This window comes from Rhopilema esculentum, chromosome 10, assembly GCF_057945365.1.
Source record: "Rhopilema esculentum isolate cy_ngs chromosome 10, ASM5794536v1, whole genome shotgun sequence".
Classification (NCBI taxonomy): Eukaryota; Metazoa; Cnidaria; class Scyphozoa; order Rhizostomeae; family Rhizostomatidae; genus Rhopilema; species Rhopilema esculentum.
This window is the reverse complement of record NC_142824.1, coordinates 3,065,212-3,077,407: the sequence shown is the minus strand read 5'-3', so window position 1 is coordinate 3,077,407 and position 12,196 is coordinate 3,065,212. Positions and strand designations below refer to the sequence as shown.

The 12,196-nt window shown below is 33.8% G+C and overlaps 1 protein-coding gene and 1 non-coding gene across 2 annotated transcripts in view; one reads left to right on the top strand and one right to left on the bottom strand.

Annotated features, from left to right (window-relative positions):
* Nucleotides 1-4,943, top strand: part of LOC135694345 (uncharacterized) — a 99,388-nt gene extending 94,445 nt beyond the window's left edge. Inside the window, exon 4 of the mRNA XM_089110609.1 lies at nt 1,277-4,943. Within this exon, the coding sequence (XP_088966735.1) occupies nt 1,277-1,290 (14 nt within the window). The 3' untranslated portion in view covers nt 1,291-4,943. The remainder of the gene's footprint in view (nt 1-1,276) is intronic.
* Nucleotides 4,944-5,248: 305 nt separating this feature from the next.
* On the bottom strand, nt 5,249-5,319 carry Trnag-gcc (transfer RNA glycine (anticodon GCC)). Its single transcript has one exon. It is a non-coding gene; the product is annotated as a tRNA-Gly (tRNA).
* Nucleotides 5,320-12,196: the final 6,877 nt, after the last annotated feature.

Here is a 12,196-nt window from a genome sequence, read left to right as displayed (position 1 = left end):
AAGTAGATGCTCAATAAAATAACTTGTTAAACGTTTCTCAATATGCTTTTTCAGAATAACCTTCATTTAAATTTGGAGCTTAAAATAAAGACCAAATTATATACAGCAATATTTAGTGATAGTTTGATTGTTATAGTGATGGATAAGGATAGTGACATTGTGATGTAGATATAGTGATAATCTATTTTAATGTTTTGAAGTGAAGTTATGGATAAAGTAAACTATTTCCTTCAGATAATTAGGAAGAATACAAAAAAGAAATAAGAAGATTTATCAAAACATTTCATACCGGTGTTATTTGCCAGACGTTCAAATGTTGTGAGCAAGTTTGCTCTTTGAAGCTCGGGATCTTGGAAAGTCTGAAAAAAATACAGCTAAGAATAATCTTAAAAATAACAAATCTCAAAGATGCTATTAATATTCTTGGATCCCACCGCCTAGCAATAAGGCAATACTTTTCAATATATTTTGAAAATCTGGAAACAATAAACAAGAAAGAAAGAAATCTCTTTCAAATTGAGCTCATTGCGAGGCTAACCGTTGGATACATGTTGCCAAGGAGACAATGCTTGACGACAAAATGGCAGCTTAAATCCGATATATCGTTTTCACTTTGGAACCGATCAAAAGTTTTGTTTCTTTTTGTTTCGGTCGAGGAACTATTCAAATTTTTCCGGGAAAAAGTAAATTGCTCTTTTCACAACTAGATGACTCTGTATTCTGTATATATGTGGCCTGTTATCGGAATTTAAATCACTCTTTTTCCCCCCGGAGAAGAGTCTAAATTTTTCTGGCACATTGTATTAAGCAAAGAAAAAAGTTAAAAAATTCTCAATTGCCGAGAAAGTGCTCTTGGACAAAAATATTAAGCTCTCTTCATTCTTTATCTTTTGAAAATAAGCCCATTTTGTGAGTAATTCAGTTTTTTGAGAAATCTTTATTCCTTATGAGAGACCTTTCCAGGTACTTAAATAACTTTTTGTCGCCTTAGGACATAATCTATTTTCAAAATTGTTTTTGATGTTCGTGTTTTAGTCAAATGTTTACTTGAAACCTCTGCAAACTACTATTGTAGCCCGTTGTATTAAAGGCTATTAGCGAATAGCCTTTTGTTGCCTTCTACCGTTTGATTTCCACTTTTAGCTCCTTGATAACTTTAAAAGTATGTAGAAATGTGGAACCTACTTGATTTTATACAGCTGTGACGAAAAAGAGAGATGAAAAAGTAATTATCTTTCGAAAGATCAAAATTATCTTTAATTTTTATGTTTTCCAGGATTGCAGATGTAGTTTCTGAACTTTGAAGACATGAGAGATTTCAGATAGGCTTGTGAAAATTATACACAAAATTAACCAAAAGATGTATTCTTGAGGTGTAAATGTCTGCATTAACTAAGAAATTTGGCCCTTTATTGGTGATAACCAAGAATTTTTTTCATGCCTTGATGTTATAATTCTCTGAATTTAGTAATTAAAACTTCGCAGCAACTCACCCATCCTTCGAACTCCGCGTTCGATAAACCAGCAACGGCCTTTTCCGTGTTTTCCATTTTGAACATTGACATATTCTTGAATAAAGATTAAAGAAATATTATCAGCATAAAATGCAGATTTTCCGCAAGCAAAATTTGCGTGTAGCAAATCAGTTGAGAAATTCACAACAAAATTTGTAACGGTTTTTTTCGCTTTTTAAGGTTTGATTAATTTGACGTAGAAACTGTCGCAATGTTTCCAAGGATACCGCGAACATCATGCATTGCTCATTTGCAGCAGTTCGAATGTTTGAAATCTAGAAAATCTATTTGAATAGTAACATCGTTATATCCCATCTTGATTAATATATGTCTAAATCATCGGTGTTTTGGATATCAATTTTCTATTTTAATGTCAATTTATTTAGCCTTTTTTAGTTTTACCGGAATGTGGTCTTGTTGGTCTTTTTTGAATTCAGCCAGATAAAGACCATTTGGTACGGTTTCCAATCGAATATTTAATTTCATGACGAATTTTTTTGTACTTGAGTTTAGAAGGATCTTTGGCTTTTTGTTTTTTTTTTTAAGTTTATTTGCTGTCGTTGACGGGGCTCGACATTTATTCCAGTTCCTGGAAAGATTGGTGCAGGGCAGTGGCGGAAATCTTGGGGTTCGGGGGGGCTCGGGCCCCCCCAATCAGCGACGTCGTCGGAAAATTCAGGCTTTCGTCGGATAATTGACAACCGCTTAACGTGTCTAAATTACTCCAAGAAATCGTTCTGAAAAGGAATTTTAAGCTAATCTAAGGGGCGTAATTGCCAAATTTTCTGCTTGCTTCTCTTGCAGGTGATCCACGTTTCCCTTTTTTTACCCCAGGGGCCTTTATAACCTCTCTGTGCCCTTTCTGCAAAATTTGAACATAGCATAGCTGATAAAATATTAGCCATTACCAAATAATCAATCAAACATTATATGACCAAAATCAAAACTGCTTGTGAATTGTGTATTTAATTTCAATTGTGTATAAAAAATTTCTATGGGATTCTTCTGAACAAAAGTTATTTTCAAACGTATTTACAAAAGTTACTTTCTTCCCTTGATTTCCTCTTATCGTCTCTTTTTCATCGAGTTTGCAGTAATTTTGGATTAGATTTCCAAATTTGTATAAACATGCAAGCAAATATATCACATTTGTAGGTCTGTTTGCCCAGGGGCTCGTCATGGTTATCAACAGGCTTGTATGTAAAACTACCTCACGAACTAAATATCAAGTTTTACAAAGTTAAGTTAGGTACGTACATTCAAATAGTTTCTAGAAGATATTAGAGTAGAAGCGGTAGCAACAGTATGTATTGAATAATTATCTAATTTATTTTAGGTTTAATCCAAATAATAAAAAGTGCCAAAAAATTTTTATAACACTTGAGCACAACTGACATATAACTACACCAAGGGAAATTTAAATTTGAAAGTGCCATTAGTCATAAATGTTTCTTGTTGCCTTAGTCTGTTCATAGTGTGTCAGTACATACTTTGCCTTGAATAATGCATTACTATTATTTTAACTACCTAACGTTCGAAACTGCTCACAACTTCGTTTTCAATAACTTTCAGAATCGTTAGAAATGGAATCGGAACCAAATTTCTAATATCTAAAATTTGCTGGAGCATTTAGTATAAGTCAGTGAGTAATTTTAAGGAGATTCCACTAGTGGGGAAAATAGCTCAAAGGGCCTCCAATTTTTATAGTGTTCGTTTAACAAAGATAAAAGTTAACTGCTTATCACTGGCTTGCCATTGATATCCTTAGACATATACTATATTGTCAGGAACATGTCTAGCAGTTATAAGTTTTGATTCTAATTGTTGCTTGTCAGTATAATCGTCAAGCTGAACGGAAGAAGGAACACAGCCCTTAAAGCAATTAGCTTGCTATGCGGTTCATGTCACTCTTTCGTGTTTTTTATTGTATCTCTTTACGGGGAAATTGATGTCTGTAATGGTGCAATGAGGCAGGTGGACTATGTGGTACAAAATTTGTGTCCCATCCTTTTTTACTAAATAAGTGAACCAAATTGTTACTCTGCTCTTGAAGGCCAACTTATGTATCATTATTTACATCCACTTCAATCTTATTTTCTTTCTTTGTTCCTTGTTTGTTTCCCCTAAGTTGTTTACCACTACTTATGTTAGTCTTCTTTCACGTCCTGATTGCTCCTCGCAGGTACTGTTAGGTCGAATGATTTACGATCCACATTGTTTAACCCTTTCCTACTTATGGTTTAATTGTTGCTCTTTTTTTAATACTTTACTGAAGATGGCTCTAGCTAGATTCAAAGCGTTTTAATGATTATTTCTAAATGTTTTCCGTCTACTGACTATTCCTAACTAATTTTGTCTAACCTCAGCCTAGTAACCAGACCCCGATCATAGACGCCTATATCAAACTAGTGACGACCTCGTGACCTCAATATGACCTTTTATGACATTAATATGACCTTTATATGACCTTTGTTCAGAGTCTTATGATCATTGTCAAAGGCTTTATTTTACTTAACGAAAAATGGTCTTCTTGTCATTCTATATTGATCTTGTATTTGTTTCTGAGGTTTTTTGGTGGTTGGCCTTAGTATTGTTGTTGTTGTGCCTTGAGATTAGTTCAAAAGCCCAGAAACATGTCTTTACTTTAGATGCATCGATCCTTTAGATGGTATAAAAAATATCAGCTTTAGCTTTAAAAAGTTTTTATCCACTGTAAGTTTACCCTGCGAGCAAAAACGTTTGTTCATTCTTTTGAAGTGTCAGAAAATTGTAAAAGCTGGTAGAGTATTAACTGGTAAATGGACGGCGATAGAAATTTTCTTTTAAAAAGACTTTAAATAGATCAATAAATTTAGAATAAAACCAAACTCAAAGTTCGCCATAGTATGATTTTTGTTTATCTGCTTTTTTCTCCATGATTTGAACTTCATTAATTGTTTCTAAACTATATATTGAAAAAGGTTCTAAGTAATTGCTCGTTTTTATGCGAGGTCTCGGCGAATTTTCAAAATGATTCAAAGAAAAAGCTTTTTTTTCTTGTGTGATGTCAATTAAAAATTAAAAAAACACCTAATAATTGATCCATTTCCAAAATCTTTAGAATATCGAGGCTCAAATAATGCAAGGGTTATGTTATATAGATATTGTGTAGACGAATGGCATCAGGAAACTTTATTGCGGATTTTTGCCAAAATAACAAGAACAGCGTATGAACTGGCGTTGCCTCAAATGCCAAGTTGGAAGAAAAATATAGTGTTTTAGACATTTTCTCGTAAATTGTCTAGCAAAACTTTAAAATTCAAGTTGGATTAAAAACAACATCAAGAGCATTGGAACCTCAAATTGTTTAAGAAGTAAGAAAAGAGTGTAGGCTGTTCTCTTGATATTTTATGAAAAGTGTGAAGTTTCTAAACTTTTCAGGCCTTACAGATGTGTCAATCTTTTTTAGGAACGCAAACTGAAGATAAAGAAAACGGAGATTCGTTGGTTCAAATCACTGCAAGCTCTGAAGAGGCAAGCAGCGGAAATATTCTAGAGAAGATTTTTCCATAATTCTTCTTTTTTTAAACCAATCCCACGGCTTTGATATCAAGTACCCTTGTTATCAAGTAGAACTATAAAAAAGAGACTATGATTCAAGATTTCAGAGCTTCCGGCTTACAAAATGGAACAAACAAAGAAAATTAATTTTTTTTAAATTAATTTATAAGTTTATCAAAAGGATTGAGAAAAAGTGCATTGGCGGGGAATCGAACCGCGGTCTCCCGCGTGGCAGGCGAGAATTCTACCACTGAACCACCAATGCGATGGAAAAGTTCCGTAGATTAGCGGTATATATTAGATGGAAGCCGTGTTTCGTCATTCACTCACCACTATTTAGTTTGCGAAAACAAAATTGGGGCCCTTTTTAGCGTGATAAATTCTGTTTTTTTGGTAATGTGAGAAAAATAGCTTGTTATGTCGACTTTGGAAGAAATTCCTTGAACATTTATCATAATTAAAGCGTACAATTTTCTTCTGCTCACTGGGTAGCACATATTTTTTTCGTTTACATAGATGAGGCAATTGGATTTCATTCTGGTCTCAAACATTTCTCGCTTCACATTGTTTGAGATTATAGTTGTTTAATTTTCTGCAATGGCCCCGTTTGCTGTCTCAGCCATTTGATATTCGAGTGTCATTTCCTGCAATGGTTTTTATTTGAAGTGTATTCGGTAGCATGTATTGCAATTTTACTAGAATGTTTGAAAAAGCTGCAGAAGCTTAGTTTAAAGTTTTTCGTAAATTTTGATCTCCATCTTCAGTTTTTGATTTTTTGTGTTGCATCAAAATTATTCAAAAGTCGATATTTGTCGTTAAGTACAAGGCGAGGAAACCTTGGTGGATTAACAAAAAGATATTATTTTAAGAACTGAACTAATTATTTTGAATTTTTTAACTTGCAGATAAATCGACGCATCAACTCATTTATACACCGGAAAAAGCTTGAGGTTGATGCTTACAATAGGCGAGAGTTTTGCGTTTTCAAAAGTAACAAGGATGGTACGGACTTCCATGATTCTGTCTGGAATTGTTTTTTTTATGTAATAATACAGTTCTGTTTCAAGGGATTTATGAATATTGTGATCCTAAATTTTAAGCGAGCTATTAGGTTTCCAAGAAGCTTCGAAGAAATGAAAAATATCACTACTGCACAACTTGATAATAAATTTGGAATTTCTTGATAGAAAAGACATGATGCTAAAGAGCTTTCAATTAAATAATAAAACAAAGTAAAGCATAGCCAAACACAAACACAGCATAAACACAGTTATAGTAGCAACTTATAAATAAATTGTTGATGCAAAGGAATCAAGATGCAAGGCTTGTAGTCTTGAATGTCCTTGGCGATTGTCCCAAGTCTGTTCTAGAATATCGGGCAACTTTGTGCCGTCTGGAAGCTTTATGATTTAAGTCAGTTTTGGTTTATATATATATATATATATGAGGTATTTATATATAAAAAGCGTTCATTATTGCTATCAAAACCTGCTGGTGAATGTATGCTACTTTATCGAGAGAGGAGCTGTATTGCTCTCCAGCATGAAAACAATGTGAAATTTTGGTCATTCTGATGGTGTTGAATTCTTTTCTTTTTGTTCTAACTGAATATCACAGTGTTAACGTTTATTGTCACAACTTCCCATTCTTGCTTCTTCTACTTGGCCAATACTTCTACCTCAATTTTCCTCAATTTACCGTTGTTCAAAAAAAATTGCACTACTGCTTGTAAATCATGAAAAGGCATCTCCAGATCTAATATGACATCATTCAAATGTTTTATACGCAAATAGCCTGCATGTATTTTTTACATTTGTAGAGTCAACCTGTGCCAGAACGGATGCAGCATTTGTGCCAAGGCATGGGAAGAAAAGTTTATTAAAAAGTGAGTTTGATGTGTAAATTCTTCATCGACCAAAATTGAACGGTATGGACTGTAGTGTTTCAGTTTATGAAGAACTATAGACTGAGACCTTTTTCTATGTACACAGGTTTTGTGCACAAAGTTGAAGAGTTTTGTAATTTTGTAAAAATATTCAATTCTTCCTTGTTCAAGTCGCTGTTAAAGGCAATCTGTCACGACGTTGATTGGTTATAAGAACAAAGGGATTTTTATTGTTTCCAGCCCCCCTTCAATTTAGCGTATTGTAAAAAATATGGCGGAGCGCTGGAATCGTGTTTAGGCTATTGTTCTAGCTATTGTTCTCGTTAACCAATCCACAACGAGACAGATTGCCTTTAAAGTAAGTTAATTGTTTTAAAGTTTTTTTAAAACCACTATCGCTAAAGCCCGGCAAACAAGTTTCTTTGTCCTTCCCCCCCCCCTGATAATTCGTGACCCCAGTCCTTTTCTTCCGAGCAGTTGTTTCATTTTATGCTTCCTTTAATTCCTAATATTTCCTTTCTTATTTTGTTCCCTGTTCTCTCATTTCGTTTTGGACTTTGACCAGCGACAGTGCAGCACCCCCTACCCATCATGCTTTTGCGAACAGAATAATCAACACAGTACATGATAATGAGTTGCGTGATGCCCTAGAATGTGATCCGATTACCTACTGCGATCTACTTAAGCTTAATTTCAGATTTTCAATTATGATTTGCCTTTGGGGAAGGTGGCTGTCATTCTGCAAAAATTCCACTTCTTTTTCCCATATTGCAATAATGTACTGTTATTTCTCTTTAACATCACCTTGGTGTATATTCTTCTGAAATCATCTTACTTTTTAAAATGCGACCATCTTTTTTAGCGTATAAGGTTTACAATAAGCTGGATACCACGCGAACTCCCCATTCAAAGCAGACGTCAAGCCGATTGAAAGGGCTCAGTAATGCTTGGCGGCCAACGCACCCGTCAACATCATTAGACCTAAAGCACCTCCCTGTGGAGACGTATGAAAGGGTTGACAATCTGCATCAGCATGTGTTTGCAAAGCCATTACAAAAACCAAGCGATGGTACTGTTCTTGATTTCTTCTTTTGATTTTCTGTCTTTGTTTTCGTCATCGCTAGAATGCTTTCCTAAAGAACCATATGTACACCAATTTTCAAACTTGTCTTCAATGTAATGAAATCCTAACCCTGAACCAAAAAATATCACAAATGGCCTACCTATGCTAGCCTGCCCCTAGCTACTTTTTCGATCTTAAATTTTTAGTGAACAGCCTCTCATTGTTGGCAAACTTTGCTATCAAACCTTTCAGTCTGCTAACATTATTATCCTAGTTCATGCAGTTTCAGTTTGGATAAGGTTAAGATCTAGGTTTTTTTCTGCTACTTGTGATTCATATTTATGGACAATGATATAACGTAGCATGATTTCTGCATGAAAAGCAAATATCTAGAACCAGCGGGTTAAACATGGTCTTTTGAGCCCCCATCATACATTACGCCCAATTTTGAACTATTTTAGTTTTAGTATTGCCTGGCCAGTTTGTCCTTTTATTCACTGCTCATTAGTTTCTGCTCATCTTTATACGTATTAGTTTCTGTTGGATTGTGTTTATTAGTAGTACAAATGTTAGTAGCAAAAATATTAGTAGTTTTTTCTTCTCGCAGATGAAAAGCAAGCCAGTCATTCTGCCTTTGTGAAAATCAAGTCTCTAGAAGATCGTGTTTTGCTCTTGGAAGGCTTGTCGCCTGAATATTTTAGTCACAATAACAAGGTACCCGTTATCTGTCCGTATCTTGTCAATAATCTTTCTAGCACTTATGCATCTTTCTAGCAATTTTGTTTTCTCATAAAATGCTCTCGAACTGATAATAAATATTGTACGCTTATCTACCACGTGTAATGATAATTTTTGCATGAATTTCTCTTTTCAAAGGAAATCCATTATCGAGAAGCAAAGGATCTAGAAAGGACGTGGCAAACAGATTTCAACCAACAGGTACCGTAATTATATCCTAGACAATGTGTATTTAAATATCCAGCCAAGTCACAGTTTATTCCTGCCAAAGTCAATTTTACCGGTTGGTTCTTTATTATTAACCAATCAGTTCATTAGCAACCACTCAAGTGGAAAAACAGAAAAGATTCTCTTACCATTTGTAACCTTTTGTGCCCTTTTTACTTTTATTTTGCTTTTGAGGACCTGATAATTTTTTAAAAGCCATTTTTTAATTTTTCTGCCTTTAAAAAATACCTTTTCTATCCTTTTCTTGAAAGTTTGTTCCAATAGCGGTTGACATGCTTTATGGAAAACCTTAAAAATTCTTCTGTATCAAGTCTGCTGGGAATATATCGACAGAAAGCTTTTTTGTAAATGAAAGTGTTAAAATCATTGTTATCAGTTTATAGCTCTATTCTATTAATACAATTCGCTATTTTTGCTGTAGCCTGTCTATTTTGTGAATTGATCTAGCAAGTAGTCTGAATCAGAAACTGTCAATTTTCAAATATGATACATCCAGTTACTCTGTGAGATCTCTGTGGTATCTTTGCAATTATAGTAGCCACCAGCAAAAACATTCACAAATTTTGTGGAAGGCTCGCTTATTCAGTGTAAAGAATAGCGATTAAAGGTCCCGGAGACAATCAGGTGATTGGCAGCGACAATATGATGATTTGGGCCTAATTGCCATTTGAAAGCAAATCACTAAAAGTGCTATAAATTAAATATGAAATTCTTCAATATAATTCGATAATGACCTGAGTTGAAGACATATTTTATGTTACAGTAAACATTTTCTGAATTAAGTTTACAAGTTGGTAAGTTTGCCCTTCAAAAGCATGTCACGACCGTGTAGGAAAATTCTTTGGGGGGAGATTATATTAAATAATTTGGGAGTTAATTCAAAGTTATCTGCCATTGAGGTAGCGAAAGTAGCTAAAAATCAAGCCTTTTAAGTTTTTACTTTTTTTGGAGCCACGTTCTGAATTGTCAGAGTTTTGAATCCACGGCATGAACTTTTAATTTCTTTTCGTTTTGAATTCACGGCATGAAATTTTTATGTTGCTTTCTTCATTGTTGCTGTTTTTTTTGTTTTTGTTTTTTGAATATTTTAAATGTTTTTTTTCATTCAAACGGATACCATTATTTGACGGATATCCTTTCGTGGACTTCATTAAAAAGGTAGCAACTGACAAATTACCCGTTTTCTAATGGAAAGCCAATACTGGATTGAATCTTATCTCCACCTGTTTCAAATAGTCATAGTGAATTTATCGATTTCCTCCCTTTTTCAAGTAGTTTTGTGTTCCTCATAGGGATATTTTAGTGACAGACTCGCTTTTGTCTCGTAGACTTCAAAGGACGCTGTTTTAATGGACAAAAGAATCAATGAGCTCAGAGGAATTCTGCAGTCAAAGTCAAACCCAGGCTCAGTAACGTGAACTCTTGATGTTCTGAACCCTGTAATGACAAGTATAGATGAGGTGTAGTAACAAGTATATATAAGGTTTTATAAAGTTCTTTCCTCATCATTGCCAGTTGAATTGATGAAATTAAGTTGCCTAGTTTTATCTCAATCTCCCAGTGCAAAAAAAAGGCCATACGGCGTTTTCGTGTCTGCTTTTATCCACAATGATAATTCATGCTAATTATTGATGACTTAAGTTTTTTATTCCTGCCATCTGAAGGCAAAAGTTTCTTTTTTCGATTGACAGGCTACAAATTTTTACAGCCTGAGAAAGAGAAACTTTTTCACCGATTTTGAGCATTCAAAACAATATCTTCTTTTAGTCCCAAAGACTTGAAGATGGGTATATAAATAGATTTTATATCATTCATAATAGTTTCATTAAAGCCACGTTTATCCTTAATCTAGAATTTCTAGTAAAAACCCCTTCTACAAAACATGTTTCTTTAAAAATAGACATTTATTCCTATATTTGTTCTCTTAAATCTAGATTTTAACATTTCCCGTGAAAATTTTCTCTATAACAATATAATTTTGTTGATTTGTGCTTCTTAAAATCTTTTATTAACTGTTGGTGATTATTTGTAAACAACTGATTCTTTTTTTTTGTTTACTATTTAAAATTAATTGTTCTAGTTTCTTTGAGCGTAAGAACAACTTTTAAACTGATGCAAACAATTACCATTTTCATAATTTCAAGAGACAGGGGTCTATGCTTTTCGATGGAGTTTTTCTTGTCTCAGGGTACCGTTTCCAGATTATTCAAGATTATGCAGATTAAAATGATTATAGTTCAAGCTATGATCAATGCAGCTTTTTATGCAGCTTTTTGCGACAAAATATCAGTTGAAAAGCAGTTTATAAGATGATGTAGCCTAATAAAATTTTAGTTTATTTACAGTTTATGCTTCAAGCATTGATTGGAAATAATTATGTTAGTTCTGATCAACCTTGTCTTGGTTCTGTTCAAAACAAATGAAAATTTGTTGTTTTTCTTCTGCAAAACTGCACCGCGAATTGGATGCCTTTTAGGAGACAGGAGCATTAATTACAAGAGACAGATAGTCAAAATCTATGATCATTTCAACGAGAAACTTATTATTCCGCAAGGAAGTATAAAGATACAGTTTATGTTATTACATAAAATATTACTGCAGATATCAACAAATAAGAAGGAGAATTATTTTATCTCGTGGCATTCTCTAGCCAACTTTTGAATATCTTTTTTAAAGTATACAATTCAATTTTATTGAGAACCAGCCGGAGAAACCAACGTGTGCCTTTCGCCTGCCAGAGGAGCTGAAAAAGGCTAGAATTTTTTTCGAAATTTAACGATGTTAATTTTTCAAATAAGTTTTGTGTTTTTGGGAAGTATCACCGATGATTTTCTTCAATGAGAACTTGATCGAATTCCGTAAAAAGATGTATTAAGCCCCCGGGAACATATTAGATCTGAGAGGTTCTTAGTAGGCCAAACCATAGAGAAAGAAAATAAAATCATCCTCATATTTATTTTCAATTTTTCAATTGATATTCTATGGTTAATCATGGTTGATATCTCACGTGATTACTGCTAAGTATATTATTGGTCCTATTACATGAAAAAGAGAGCTTTCGAAAGTTGGGGAAAGATCTGCTACGTAAGCCGTTGAGGTATATATAATCACGTGTTTTATTGTCCAGCGCTACCAAACAAGCTTGAAGATCGAGGGTCAAAGTTTGCCAAAAAAACTAATGCTAAACTATCCTAAAACACATGACATAACAAATAAGAAATTTTACAG